Source organism: Vitis vinifera, chromosome 19 (assembly GCF_030704535.1).
Source record: "Vitis vinifera cultivar Pinot Noir 40024 chromosome 19, ASM3070453v1".
NCBI lineage: Eukaryota > Viridiplantae > Streptophyta > Magnoliopsida > Vitales > Vitaceae > Vitis > Vitis vinifera.
This window is the reverse complement of record NC_081823.1, coordinates 649,170-662,811: the sequence shown is the minus strand read 5'-3', so window position 1 is coordinate 662,811 and position 13,642 is coordinate 649,170. Positions and strand designations below refer to the sequence as shown.

General features: G+C 39.3%; 1 protein-coding gene across 4 annotated transcripts in view; it reads left to right on the top strand.

The window, feature by feature from the left end:
- LOC100250462 (probable leucine-rich repeat receptor-like serine/threonine-protein kinase At3g14840) overlaps nt 1-13,642 on the top strand; it is a 20,310-nt gene extending 6,668 nt beyond the window's left edge. For all 4 annotated transcript variants that reach the window (XM_059735485.1, XM_059735486.1, XM_059735487.1 and 1 more), the window contains 8 exons: nt 218-594; nt 759-954; nt 1,141-1,287; nt 11,698-11,816; nt 11,929-12,139; nt 12,221-12,458; nt 12,543-12,693; nt 13,015-13,642. In XM_059735485.1, coding sequence (XP_059591468.1) covers nt 218-594; nt 759-954; nt 1,141-1,287; nt 11,698-11,816; nt 11,929-12,139; nt 12,221-12,458; nt 12,543-12,693; nt 13,015-13,410 — 1,835 coding nt within the window. In that variant the 3' untranslated portion in view covers nt 13,411-13,642. The remainder of the gene's footprint in view (nt 1-217; nt 595-758; nt 955-1,140; nt 1,288-11,697; nt 11,817-11,928; nt 12,140-12,220; nt 12,459-12,542; nt 12,694-13,014) is intronic.

Genomic DNA, 13,642 nt, shown 5'->3' with positions numbered 1-13,642 from the left:
CTCATGTTAAAGCATATTATGACAGCAATTAATTTAATTTATTATATGATGCACAATATATTCTTAAAGGGAATTGTGAAAACAAACAAATAGTTGCAAATGTTTTTTCTTGGTGTGGTGTATCTTCTTGTTAATTAAAGTAACTTATTTTTCTTGAACTTTTCATTTGTTTTTGTTCCCTCTTCAATGTTTACACTTTTGTTGTTGCTCATCCCAGATCATTACTCAGTCCATATCAACTGTGGTGGAAAGGAAGTAATTGTTGACAACACAACATACGAAGATGATACATATTCACCTGGAGCTTCCACATATCACAAAAGTGAAACTAACTGGGCGTTTAGCAGCACTGGTTACTTCATGGATGATAGTATTAATACAGACTCCTATATTGCAAACAATAAGTCTATACTCTTGATGAATAATTCTGCACTGTACATGAATGCGCGTCTTTCTGCCCTCTCTCTCACTTATTATGCATTCTGTCTGGGAAACGGAAACTACACGGTAAAACTCCAATTTGCGGAGATTATGTTTACTGACGACAAAACGTATAGCAGCCTTGGAAGGCGCATATTCGATGTTTACATTCAGGTTGTGAACTACATTATACTTTCATCTTCAGTAGCCATTTTGATTTTCTAACTTGCCCCTCTAGAAATTCAGATACTTCTATTGAGGTTCTGGTAAAATTTTGGGAATTCATTTCAATTTTTGCCAGCAGGAAATTTCAGTTGTTATTGGATTGTAATATGCAGGGCAACCAGGTTCTGAAGGATTTCAATATTGAGGATGAAGCAGGAGGGGCTGGCCAAGAAATCATAAAAAATTTTACTATAGCCGTGACTAGCAGAACATTGGAGATCCGCTTCTATTGGGCTGGGAAGGGGACGACTGCCATTCCTAGTAGAGGGGTTTATGGTCCTCTTATATCTGCTATTGCTGTGACCCCCAGTAAGTTGGGCTCTCTTTACAGGCTTTCTTGTTTTTATCAGTTTGAATAGTTGGGATACCTGAAATTCTTATTTCCTATTTTGCAACTTTCCTACTGGTCAGATTTTCTGTCTTTGTTCATAATTTACTTGAAAGTGGATGCCATCTCATCTCTGCATCTCCACTGGTTTCTTGTTCTTGATGCAGATTTTGTACCTCCCGCAGAAAGTGGAAGTAGTATATCTGCAGGTGCTGTGGTTGGTATTGTGGCTGCAGTAGCACTTCTTCTGCTTCTGGTTCTAGGCGTCCTTTGGTGGAAAGGCTGTCTAAGACATAAAAATACAATGGAACAAGGTACCTACAAAGCAGTTTCAGAAAATCCGAATATTACTAATTAAGAATTAACTTCTTATATCCCCATTATTTCTAACTTTGGATCAAACCAAAGAGTTTGTTATGCTCTATAGATTCTCCCTTCTTTTTGTGATTTCTTTAGACTCTTTTCTGCAACCATATCTGGTTTTTTTGGTATTTGGGGATCAGACAAAGTAACTGGGTAAGGATCATGTGGTGGATTTGTTGATTTGATAGGATGTGGAGGGTATTATTTTCATCTCTGAAATCTGTCTCAATGTGTCAAAATTATTGTTATTCTTTTTGTTGAATGTAATGTATTTATAGTGTACAATCTTTCTTTCCTTTCTTAATATAGGTCACATATATGGTAGTTAGTTCAACCTAGCCTTGTATATATATTTCTCTATTGTAAGAAGTTAATCATATGAATGAGAATTAAGGTTTTCTCTCTCTCTCTCTCTCTTTCAACATGGTATCAGAGTCAAGGGATAAAACTTTATTCTTTCTAGTTTACTTGTGTAATTAATTCCGGGAATCCGTCCAATGACCGTGTTTCATTCCAGTCACCTTTTCCATCTTCCAAAGTTTTCCGGTCAGCCATATCGTGGTCAGAAAACCCTCATCACCGTCAACATTTTTCCAACGATATTTTCCGGAGACTTTTCCGGTGATATTTTCCGACATTAACCATATCATCAGGAGCGCAAAGAGGAGGTCTGCAACTTTTCTCAAATCACCGGAGCCAAAAACCAATCCACGCGCCTCCCATGTGTTGGCGCATGAGGGCACGTGGCCCACTTTCCGGTGCCGAGCTTCTACCAGCAGGCTCGTCCGGCGCCGTCTTGCACTTCTAAGCCTCCGTCAGTCCTCTTCAAACCCTGCTTCTCCATTTTTTTGGCATTTCAGCCTCCGCAGGTCTTCTTTCAGCCTCCTCCGGCCTTCGACCACGACTCCCTTTCTTGGCCGAGACCTGTGTGTGCCTTGGGAAGGCCTCTTCTTCATCTCCAGTCACTTTTCTCCCTTGTTTAGGTCCCGACATACCAGGTTCTTCTTCCACAGCTGTGATCCGACCTCCCTTTAGGGCTCTCTTCGATCCAAACGTGATTCAATCTCAGGTGAAGTGGATATGGTGACTAAAAATCCTATTTTTACATCTGTCATCTCTGGATCTCCTACTATTACATTGGAAAAATTGATTGGTAGTGAGAATTATCTCTCCTGGTTAGCGTTCGTGGAACTCTGGTTTATGGGACAAGGTTATGAGGATCATTTTGTTACACCTGAGGATGCTATACTTGATGTTGACAAAGTGCAATGGAAGAAAATCGATGCACAATTATGCAACGTATTATGGCAATCTGTTGATCCCAAAATTTTACATCATCTTCGTACCTACAAAACCTACTTTAAATTTTGGATTCAAGCTAAAGGATTATACACGAATGATATTCAACGATTTTATAAGGTGGTTTCTGATATTGTTCATTTGAGACAGCAGGATATGGATCTGTCTACTTATATTGGCCGGATTGCATCTCTTAAGGAGGAGTTCTTAACTTTGATGCCCTTCACTAATGGTGCTGAAGCTCAACAAATACAGACTGACAAGTTCTTTATGGTGTTAACCCTCATTAGCCTCCGTCCAGATCTTGAGTCTGTCCGAGATCAGATTCTTGCTAGTCCATTAGTACCATCATTGGATGATGTGTTCGCTCGTCTCTTACGCCTCTCCTCTACTTAGACCTTGTCGACTGATGGTCCTTTAGATTAATCTGTGTTAGCGTCTCAGACTAACTCTTGAGGAGGACATAGTGGCAATCGGGGTCGAGGACAACGTCCTCAGTGCACCTATTGTAATAAGCTTGGTCACACTCGAGATCGTTGCTACCAGTTACATGGACGGCCTCCTCGCACTGCCCACATTGCTCAGTCATCTGATCCTCTGCTATCTCGACCTGACTCCGTTGCGAGCTCCACATCTCAGAGTATCACCCTTACTGGTAGTGATTATGATGCCTATCTCCGATATCAGGAAGCTACATCAGCTTCTGTTGCTTCTGTTGCCCAGACCGGTAATGTATCTGTCTGCTTTACTCAGTCTCCTTCTCTTGGCCGATGGATTCTAGATTCTGGAGCATCTGATCATATCTCTGGTAATGAACACATTTTCTCCTCTATTACTACTATTTCTGCCTTACCTACTGTTACTTTAGCTAATGGTTCCCAAACTATGGCTAAAGGTATTGGTTTGGCTCATCCTCTCCCTTCCCTATCTCTCCATTCTATCCTTTATGCCCATGAGTGTCCTTTTAATCTTATTTCCATCAGCAAAATAACTCGCACTCTTAACTATTCTATCACTTTTTATGATAAATCTGTGATCTTGCAGAACCGGAGTACGGGGAAGACGATTGGCATAGGGCGTGAGTCTCCAGGCCTCTATCACCTCACCTCACCTTCATCTCCTGCAGCTTGCATTTCCATTGATGCTCCTCTTCTCATTCACAATCGTCTGGGTCATCCTAGTCTCTCCAAGTTCCAGAAGATGGTCCCTCGTTTTTCCACTTTGTCGTCGCTTGTGTGTAAGTCGTGTCAGCTTGGGAAACATACTCGTGTCTCGTTCCCAAAGCATTTGAATAATCGGGCAAAGTCTCATGATGTAGGACAACCCTAGGATGGTTGTCTACACTCAAGGGTAGGTGGGCTAGGGTTTTATTTTTAGGATGTAAGGAGAGGAAAAAGGAATAAACTTTATGGTAGAGAAAATTATAAGATAAGAAATAGAGAGAAAGAAGAAACAATGAAGAAAAGATGGAAAACCTTAGAGTCTCACTAAGGCCTTCTAGGAGTCTCACCTAGAAGAAAATCAATGGAGTCTCACCATTGAGGGTTGCAACCTTGCAATGAAAGAAAGTATAATATTATTCATCAAAATTCATTCCTTTGATTTACATTGATTAGCCTATTTATAGGCTTCTCTAAGAAATCCAAAATCTACTAGGACTCTAATAACCTATTCTATTAGGACTCTAATAACCTAGTCTACTAGGACTCTAATAACCTATTCTACTAGGACTTTAATAACCTATCATGACTCAAATTCTAATTATATTAATCCTACTTAAAGTTTACTTAGGTCTTCCCTTTCTTCCTTGAATAAACTTTAAAAGGCTTTTCCCCATCAATTCTCCCCGGCTTGAAAGAACTCGGCTCCGACGAGTTAGATGCTTGATACAATTCATAGAGATCGGGGTTAATCTTCTGAAAATCCGTTGTCGTAATCCATGTATTCTCGGAATGTGGTTTGCCTCGCCATTTCACCAAAAATTTTTGGTATCCACCTTGTCGAGTAGACACAAGTTGATCATCAAGAACATACTCGATCTCAGGACGTGGGCTAAGAGTAGGTGGTAATTGAAGATCCAACTCTTCACTTACATCGTTGTGATGGCCATGGTAGATATGTAAATCTTCCACATTAAATATTGGACTAAAATGCAAGTTTGAAGGGAGCTCTAACAAATAAGCATTCTCACCCAACCGCTTTAGTACCCGAAATGGACCCGCTTTCTTAGCTTGAAGCTTTTGATATGTGCTCGGATGAAATCTTTCTGGTCGTAAACGAACCATCACTAGATCACCTTCTTGAAACTGAATATATCTTCGATGTGCATCTGCTGCCTCTTTATAGTTCTCATTGCTGATTTTAATTTTTTCTCGTACCTTTTCATGTATATCTCGTATATGACGTGCAAATGCATCACCATCTTGGCTGGTGCGGACAGAAGTAGGTAATGGTATAAGATCAACAGGTTGCTTAGGTTTTAGCCCATATGCCACTTCAAAAGGTGAGTACCCAGTAGTACGATTAGTGGAGCTATTGAAAGCAAATTCGGCTTGTGGTAAGACATTATCCCACTTTCTCAACTGATCTCTCACAATGCATCTCAACAGATTACCAAGACTGCGATTGACAACTTTTGTTTGTCCATCAGTTTGAGGATGGAAAGAACTTGAAAATTTTAATTGAGTACCTAGCTTGGCCCACAAGGTTTTCCAAAAATAGCTCATAAACTTGACATCGCGATCAGAGACAATGGATTGTGGTAATCCATGCAATCGAACTACTTCTTTAAAGAATAAGGCAGCAACATAAGAAGCATCCGAAGCCTTCTTACATGGGATAAAATGTGTCATTTTGGAAAATCTATCAACCACAACAAATATAGAATCAAAGCCCCGTTGTGTCCTTGGTAATCCAAGTACAAAATCCATGCTCAAGTCTTCCCAAGGTTTGGAAGGAACTGGTAATGGCGTATATAACCCCGTATTTTGCTTTGAACCTTTTCCTACTTGACATGCTCGACATTGTTTGATAACCTTCCAAACATCCTTCTTTAAACTAGGCCAAAAGAAGCGATCTTCCACCAAAGCAATGGTCTTATCTCGTCCAAAATGTCCGCCCATTCCGCCTCCATGAAGTTCCCATATGACTTGATCACGTAGAGAAGTCCTTGGTAAGCATAAACGATTTTTATAAAACAAGTACCCTTCTAAAATCTGGAAATCAATACATGTTACTTTTGAACCACTCAAAAGAGAGGAATAAACATCTCCAAAATCAGCATCATTTTCATAGCAATGCTTTAATTCTTCAAATCCAATTGTAGTGGTTGACATGTTTACTAAGAGAAGGGTCTTCCTGCTAAGGGCATCAGCTACTTTATTTTCAATCCCTGCACAATGCCTTAAATTAAAGGTAATCAGTTGAAGAAAACTACTCCATTTTGCATGTCGAGAGTTAAGCTTCTTTTGAGAATTAAGATATCGCAAGGCTTCATGATCTGAATACAAAACAAATTCCTTGTAACTGAGATAATGTTGCCAATGCCTAATTGCTTGCACCACTGCATAGAATTCAAGATCATATGTGGAGTATTTTTTCTTTGCCCCATTGAGCTTCTCACTAAAGAAAGCCACAGGATGTCCCTCTTGGCTAAGGACTGCTCCAATTCCCACATGGGAAGCATCACAGGCCACCTCAAATACTTTCTCAAAGTCTGGTAGGCGTAGGATAGGAGGGTTCACCATCTTGGATTTGATTTCTTCAAATGCCTTGTTGGCCGCCTTGGTCCAAATAAATAAACCAGGTTTCATGCATTCAGTAATTGGGGCCATAATAGAGCTGAAATTTCGAATAAATCGTCGATAGAATGTAGCCATTCCATGGAAGCTTCGCACCTCATGGATATTTGTTGGTACTGGCCAATCAACAATAGCTTTGATCTTCTCCGGATCTGTTTCAACACCCTTAGAAGACACAACAAAACCAAGAAATACAACACTAGGGCTCATGAAAGTACATTTTTTCAAATTAATGTAAAACTTTTCAGCCCTAAGAGTGCGCATTACTTGCTTCAAGTGTTCCTCATGATCTTCACAAGATCGACTATAGATAAGAATATCATCAAAATAGACAACAACAAACCGTCCAATAAAAGGTTTTAATACCTGCGTCATAATCCGCATGAAGGTACTTGGAGCATTGGTTAGTCCAAACGGCATGACTAACCACTCATACAATCCATCCTTAGTTTTGAAAGATGTTTTCCATTCATCCCCTGGTCTAATACGTATTTGATGATATCCACTTCTTAGATCAATCTTTGAGAAGATTACTGATCCAACCATCATATCTAGCATGTCATCAAGTCTTGGAATTGGAAACCGATACTTGATTGTGATTTTGTTGATTGCACGACTATCCACACACATCCGCCATGATCCATCCTTCTTTGGTGTTAGTAGGGCAGGAACTCCACAAGGACTTAGGCTTTCACGAATAAAGCCTTTAGTAAGTAATTCATCAACTTGCCTTTTCAATTCAGCATGCTCTGTTGGATTTATTCTGTAGGCTGGTAAATTTGGTAATGATGCACCGGGAATCAAATCAATGGCATGTTGTATGTCACGCATAGGAGGGAGTTCATTAGGTAACTCTGCAGGCCATAAGTCAGAAAAGTCATCAAGGATTTTACATGCGTTTGCTGGATATTCCTTATCTTGTTCTTTAAATTCTTCCACTTTCCGAGCCATTAAAGCAAAAATAACTTTAGTTTCCTTGCTCTCATTTTCAAATTGACACATAGTAAGTACCTTTTTTGGTTGTGCATTCTCATCCGACTTCTTAATTGGAGGGACTTCTTTCATTGGACGAAGGATCTTCTTACGTCCGTTGTGTATGAGAGCATATGTATTTTCATAGCCGTCATGTTGAACTTTTCTATCAAAGAGCCAAGGTCTTCCAAGTAAAATATGACTTACTTTAATGGGTAAGACCTCACACCATACAGACTCTTCAAAGTCCTTACCAAAAAGGAATGTTACTAAACAACGAAAACTTACCGGGATAGAGGTGTCATTAACCCATGCTACTCGGAATGGATTTGGATGTCTCTCTGTTTTAAGGTTTAGCTTCTCAACAAGTTCTTGTGAAGCTATGTTCAAACTGCTACCTCTATCAATGATCATGGTGCATAATCTCCCTTGGCAAGAAATACGTGTTTGGAAAATGCTAGTACGTCGCCAATCTTCTTCTCCTTTTACTTTTGGAACGGTTAATAAAGGTCGTACTACAAGACTATGTCCTTCCGTCATACCATCATAGTAGTCACATTCTTCACTAACTTCATCTTCATTGTAGGTCTCTTCTTCCTTTGGGTAACTTTCCAATTCAGATTATGGTTCTTCAACACAAAAGTGTAAACTTTTGGTTGGGCATACAACAGCATAATGACCATGCCCACCACACTTAAAGCATAAAGGAGTCACGTCTACTTTTCTATCTCCATTACTCATTGAATTTTTACCCTTATTACCATTCTTATAAGCCACATTCGAAGTTTGTTGAGTGTTGCCCCCACCATTCACATGATTAGGAGTTCGGAAGTTTGACGTGCTTAAAGGTTTGCTTGCTGTCCTGTTGGAGAAAGTGCTCCCAATTTGTGAACTTGGACGCCTGGAAACCCGGAATTTGAGGCCTTCTTCTATTTTGAGGGCTAGTTGATAAACGTCATCTATGGTATGAGTGTGTGCAGCTATCATCTCAAGTTGAATCTCCATTCGAAGTCCAGCTTTGTAGCGGGCTGCAAGTTGAGCATCACTTTCCCGCACTTGATTTCGAATGCTCAATTCATGGAATTCTTCTGTATATTCTTCAACGGACTTGGTACCTTGTTTAAGGGAAAACAATTTTGTATACATAAGTTGTTCATAATCAGTTGGGAGAAAGTGCTCCTTCATCTTCAACTTCATCTCGTCCCATGTGTCAATAGGCGGTTGGCCAGTTCTATGAGCTTGATTCTCGATATTATGCCACCATAGACGTGCTGCTCCTTTCAACTTTGCCTTCACAAAACGAACTTTTCTATTTTCGGGCATTGCATACCAATCAAAGTAATCTTCCATTGACATAATCCAATCAAGAAAAGCTGTTGGATTTAGTTTTCCATAAAATTCAACAACTTCAAGACGTACCTTTTTTGTCACATCATCATCTAGCTCAAAAAGTTTGGCCCTTCTTTGATTCCCCATCATAAAATTGTCTTGTTCTTCGCGTGATCGATTTGGCGATTGTCTAAATTGATGACTTGCGATCTCCTCTTCAATTGGTCGTTTTTCTTGACTCTTTTCTAATAACTTCCTGATCTCATCAAGTTTGCTATTTAGTTGTATTATAGCATCTTGATGGGATTGTTGTGTGGCTGAAATTTCCTCCAAGCGTATTGTATCGGCATCTTGATTGCTAGAAGTTTTTTTGGAACTCATGCTTGCATAAGTTGCTCCGCTCCTTAATTGCATATGCCTTCAAGCCAAGAATTTTGGCTCTGATACCAAAATTGATGTAGGACAACCCTAGGATGGTTGTCTACACTCAAGGGTAGGTGGGCTAGGGTTTTATTTTTAGGATGTAAGGAGAGGAAAAAGGAATAAACTTTATGGTAGAGAAAATTATAAGATAAGAAATAGAGAGAAAGAAGAAACAATGAAGAAAAGATGGAAAACCTTAGAGTCTCACTAAGGCCTTCTAGGAGTCTCACCTAGAAGAAAATCAATGGAGTCTCACCATTGAGGGTTGCAACCTTGCAATGAAAGAAAGTATAATATTATTCATCAAAATTCATTCCTTTGATTTACATTGATTAGCCTATTTATAGGCTTCTTTAAGAAATCCAAAGTCTACTAGGACTCTAATAACCTATTCTATTAGGACTCTAATAACCTAGTCTACTAGGACTCTAATAACCTATTCTACTAGGACTTTAATAACCTATCATGACTCAAATTCTAATTATATTAATCCTACTTAAAGTTTACTTAGGTCTTCCCTTTCTTCCTTGAATAAACTTTAAAAGGCTTTTCCCCATCATCTCATTTTAAACTTGTCCACACTGATGTTTGGGGTCCGTGTCGGACCGCGTCTACTTTAGGATTTCAGTCTTTTGTCACTTTCATTGATGACTATTCAAGATGTACTTGGCTATTTTTAATGAAAAATCGAGCTGAGTTATTCTCTATTTTCCATAAATTTTATGTTGAAATCCAAACACAATTCAATGTTTCTATTCAAGTGTTACGTAGTGACAATGCTCGAGAATATTTTTCTACACCCTTTACTTCTTTTATGTCCCAACATGGGATCCTCCATCAGTCATCTTGTGCTCATACTACTCAACAAAATGGGGTTGCTGAATGTAGAAATCGACATCTTGTTGAGACAGCTCGTACCCTCCTTTTCCATAGTCATGTTCCTTTTCGTTTTTAGGGGGATGTTGTTCTTACAGCCTGTTACTTGATTAATCGTATGCCCTTGTCTATATTACATGACCAAATCCCTCATTCCCTCCTTTTTCCTACCCAACCTCTTTATTTTCTTCCTCCTCGTGTCTTTGGTTGTACTTGTTTTGTTCATACTCTCACACCTGGACAGGACAAGCTCTCCGCCAAGGCTACGAAATGCATCTTCTTAGGATACTCTCGACTTCAGAAGGGCTATCATTGTTATTCCCCTAACACTCATTGTTATTTTCTCTCCGCTAATGTCACCTTCTTTGAGGACTCTCCATTCTTCTCATCCTCTGAATCTCTTCCCATTTCTGAAGTATTGTCACTTCCCTATATATCCCCCCCTTCAGATGCGCTATCTCGTCCTCTTCAGGTTTATCATCATCGACATCGTGTTGTTGCTCCTCCTCTCTCTTCAGCTGAGGTACCTGATGACTCACCTCCTGTCCCACCGATTTCTCCTACCCCGGCCCTGTCATCTACTGACCATTTGCCTATTGCTCTTCGGAAAGGTAATCGATCTACTTGTAATCCTCATCCTATTTATAATTTTTTGAACTACCATCGATTATATTCATCTTATTCTGCCTTTGTCTCTACTTTATCCTCTGTTTCTCTTCCTAAGAGCACTAGTGAGGCACTTTCTCATTCTAGGTGGCGACAGACAATGGTTGATGAAATGGCTGCTCTGCACTTCAATGACACATGGGATCTTGTTTCTTTACCTCCTGGTAAATCTATAGTTGGATGTTGTTGGGTCTACACTGTTAAAGTTGGTCCTGATGGTCAGGTTGATCACCTTAAGGCCCGCTTGGTTGCTAAAGGAACACCAGACCAAGGTATGTTGTATGAAGATAGGGGCCATACCCAAATTGTTGGTTACACGGATGCAGACTGGGCTAATTCACCCTCAGATAGGTGTTTCACCTCAGGGTATTGTGTTTTTATTGGAGGTAACTTAATATCCTGGAAGAGTAAGAAGCAAGATGTAGTGGCCAGATCAAGCGCCGAAGCTGAGTATCGAGCTATGGATTTGGCAACATGTGAACTCATATGGTTGAGGCAACTCCTTCAGGAATTGAGATTTGGAAAAAATGAACAGATAAAGCTAGTCTGTGACAATCAAGCCGCATTACATATTGCATCCAATCCAGTCTTTCATGACAGGACTAAGTGTATTGAAGTTGACTGTCACTTCATTAGAGAAAAGATCGCATCAGGGTGTGTTGCTACAAGTTTTGTTAATTCAAATGATCAACTAGCAGACATCTTCACTAAATCTCTCAGAGGTCCTAGGATTAAATACTTTTGTAACAAGCTTGGTGCATATGACATATATGCTCCAGCTTGAGGAGGAGTGTTGAATATAATGTATTTATAGTGTACAGTCTTTCTTTCCTTTCTTAATATAGGTCACATATATAGTAGTTAGTTCAACCTACCCTTGTATATATATTTCTCTATTGTAAGAAGTTAATCATATGAATGAGAATTAAGGTTTTTTTTCTCTCTCTCTTTCAACACTTTTAGGTTTATTCTTATCTTTTTCATCTTCTTCTACAGATTTAAGGGGCCTAAATCTGCAAACTGGTACATTTACCTTACGGCAAATTAAGGCTGCCACAAACAACTTTGATGCTGCTAATAAGATTGGAGAAGGTGGTTTTGGTTCTGTCTATAAGGTGCTCCACAAAAAAACTAATTTCCTCTCTCATTATGCATTTAAGCTCTTCATATTGGTTATTTCCCTTAAATTTTTTGCATTGAGGATGAATGTTATTTTCTCAAATGTAGGGCCTATTATTGGATGGCACAATAATTGCAGTGAAGCAGCTTTCTTCCAAATCAAAACAAGGAAATCGTGAGTTTGTGAATGAAATAGGCATGATTTCTGCTCTACAACATCCGCATCTTGTAAAGCTGTATGGCTGTTGTATCGAAGGAAATCAGTTATTGCTAGTATATGAGTACATGGAAAACAACAGCCTTGCTCGGGCATTGTTTGGTGAGTGTTATCCTCATGTGAAGATGTGCTTTACTTGACTGCAGGCAATGTCTAACATTTCATTGATATGATGATTCATAGGCCCAAAAGATAGCCAATTGAAACTGGATTGGCCAACAAGACACAAGATTTGTGTTGGTATAGCAAGGGGTTTGGCTTATCTACATGAAGAATCGAGGCTGAAGATTGTTCACAGAGACATAAAGGCAACAAATGTGCTGCTTGACAAGGACCTTAACCCCAAAATATCCGACTTTGGCTTGGCCAAACTTGATGAAGAAGAGAATACCCACATTAGCACCCGGATCGCTGGAACTTTGTGAGTCACCATGCTCTAATTTCACTAGCAGTTTTCTGAAATCTTACATTGAAATTTATAATGCATAATATTTCAATTTTGCAGTGGATATATGGCACCTGAATATGCAATGAGGGGGCATTTAACTGAAAAGGCAGATGTTTATAGTTTTGGAGTCGTCGCTTTGGAAATCGTTAGTGGGAAGAGCAACACTAATCACATTCTAAAGGATGGCTGCGTGTATCTTCTCGATTGGGTATAATTTTAAAAGCATCATTTCTTGCATTTGTTGTTTATGATTTTTCTCTGTTTTGAGCAAAGTCCATGATTTGTTTATAGCTGTAATTCTCCAAAATAATCAAAAATCACTTCAATATAGACAGGTCCAGGAACATCTTCAAGGATACATTTCTTCCTATCCTCGTTAAAATACTTTTTCATAGCCTAGAGTAGATGTCAATATATCAGTAACTGATCAATGTTATCCCTATTCATCAACTCTTGCTGCAAATAGCTACATTGCAATGGCTTACCATGCTTCTTCTTTTTTTTTTTCCTCTGGGTTTTCCATTTCTAGGCACTCTTGTTAAAAGAGAACGGCAATCTGTTGGAGCTAGTTGACCCAATACTGGAATCAAATTTCAAAAAGGAAGAGGTTATGGCGATGATCAACGTAGCTCTTCTATGCACCAGCTTCTCTCCAGTAGCTAGGCCGACCATGTCATCAGTAGTGAGCATACTTGAAGGCAGAGCTCATGTTCAGGAAATCTCTTCGGGTTTAAGCATCTCCAGTGATGAGATTAAGCTCAAGGAACTGCGGCAACAGTATGATCTCTACCATGCAAAGAACACCAGTGAGGGCCAAATTCCATGTTTGTCAACAGATGGGCCATGGACCGCCTCTTCCACCTCTGGTGCGGATCTCTACCCCATCACCATGAATTCTCAGTACTGGGAGAATAGAGATCAGTAAAAAAAAAAAAAAAAAAAAACAGTAATGTAAGTTCTGCAAATCCATAGTATAATTTGCTTTCGATTTCGGGTGATCAAATACATAGTACTTGTTACAAACTGTACGAAGTCTCATGATCTTATAACATATGTGCATATATCAAGGCTTGCCTCTTAACAAGGTAGGAGGAACTTCTTTCAAGAGGATATGTGATATTATTGTTATTTATTGAATCAATCTATGCTTATGCTGA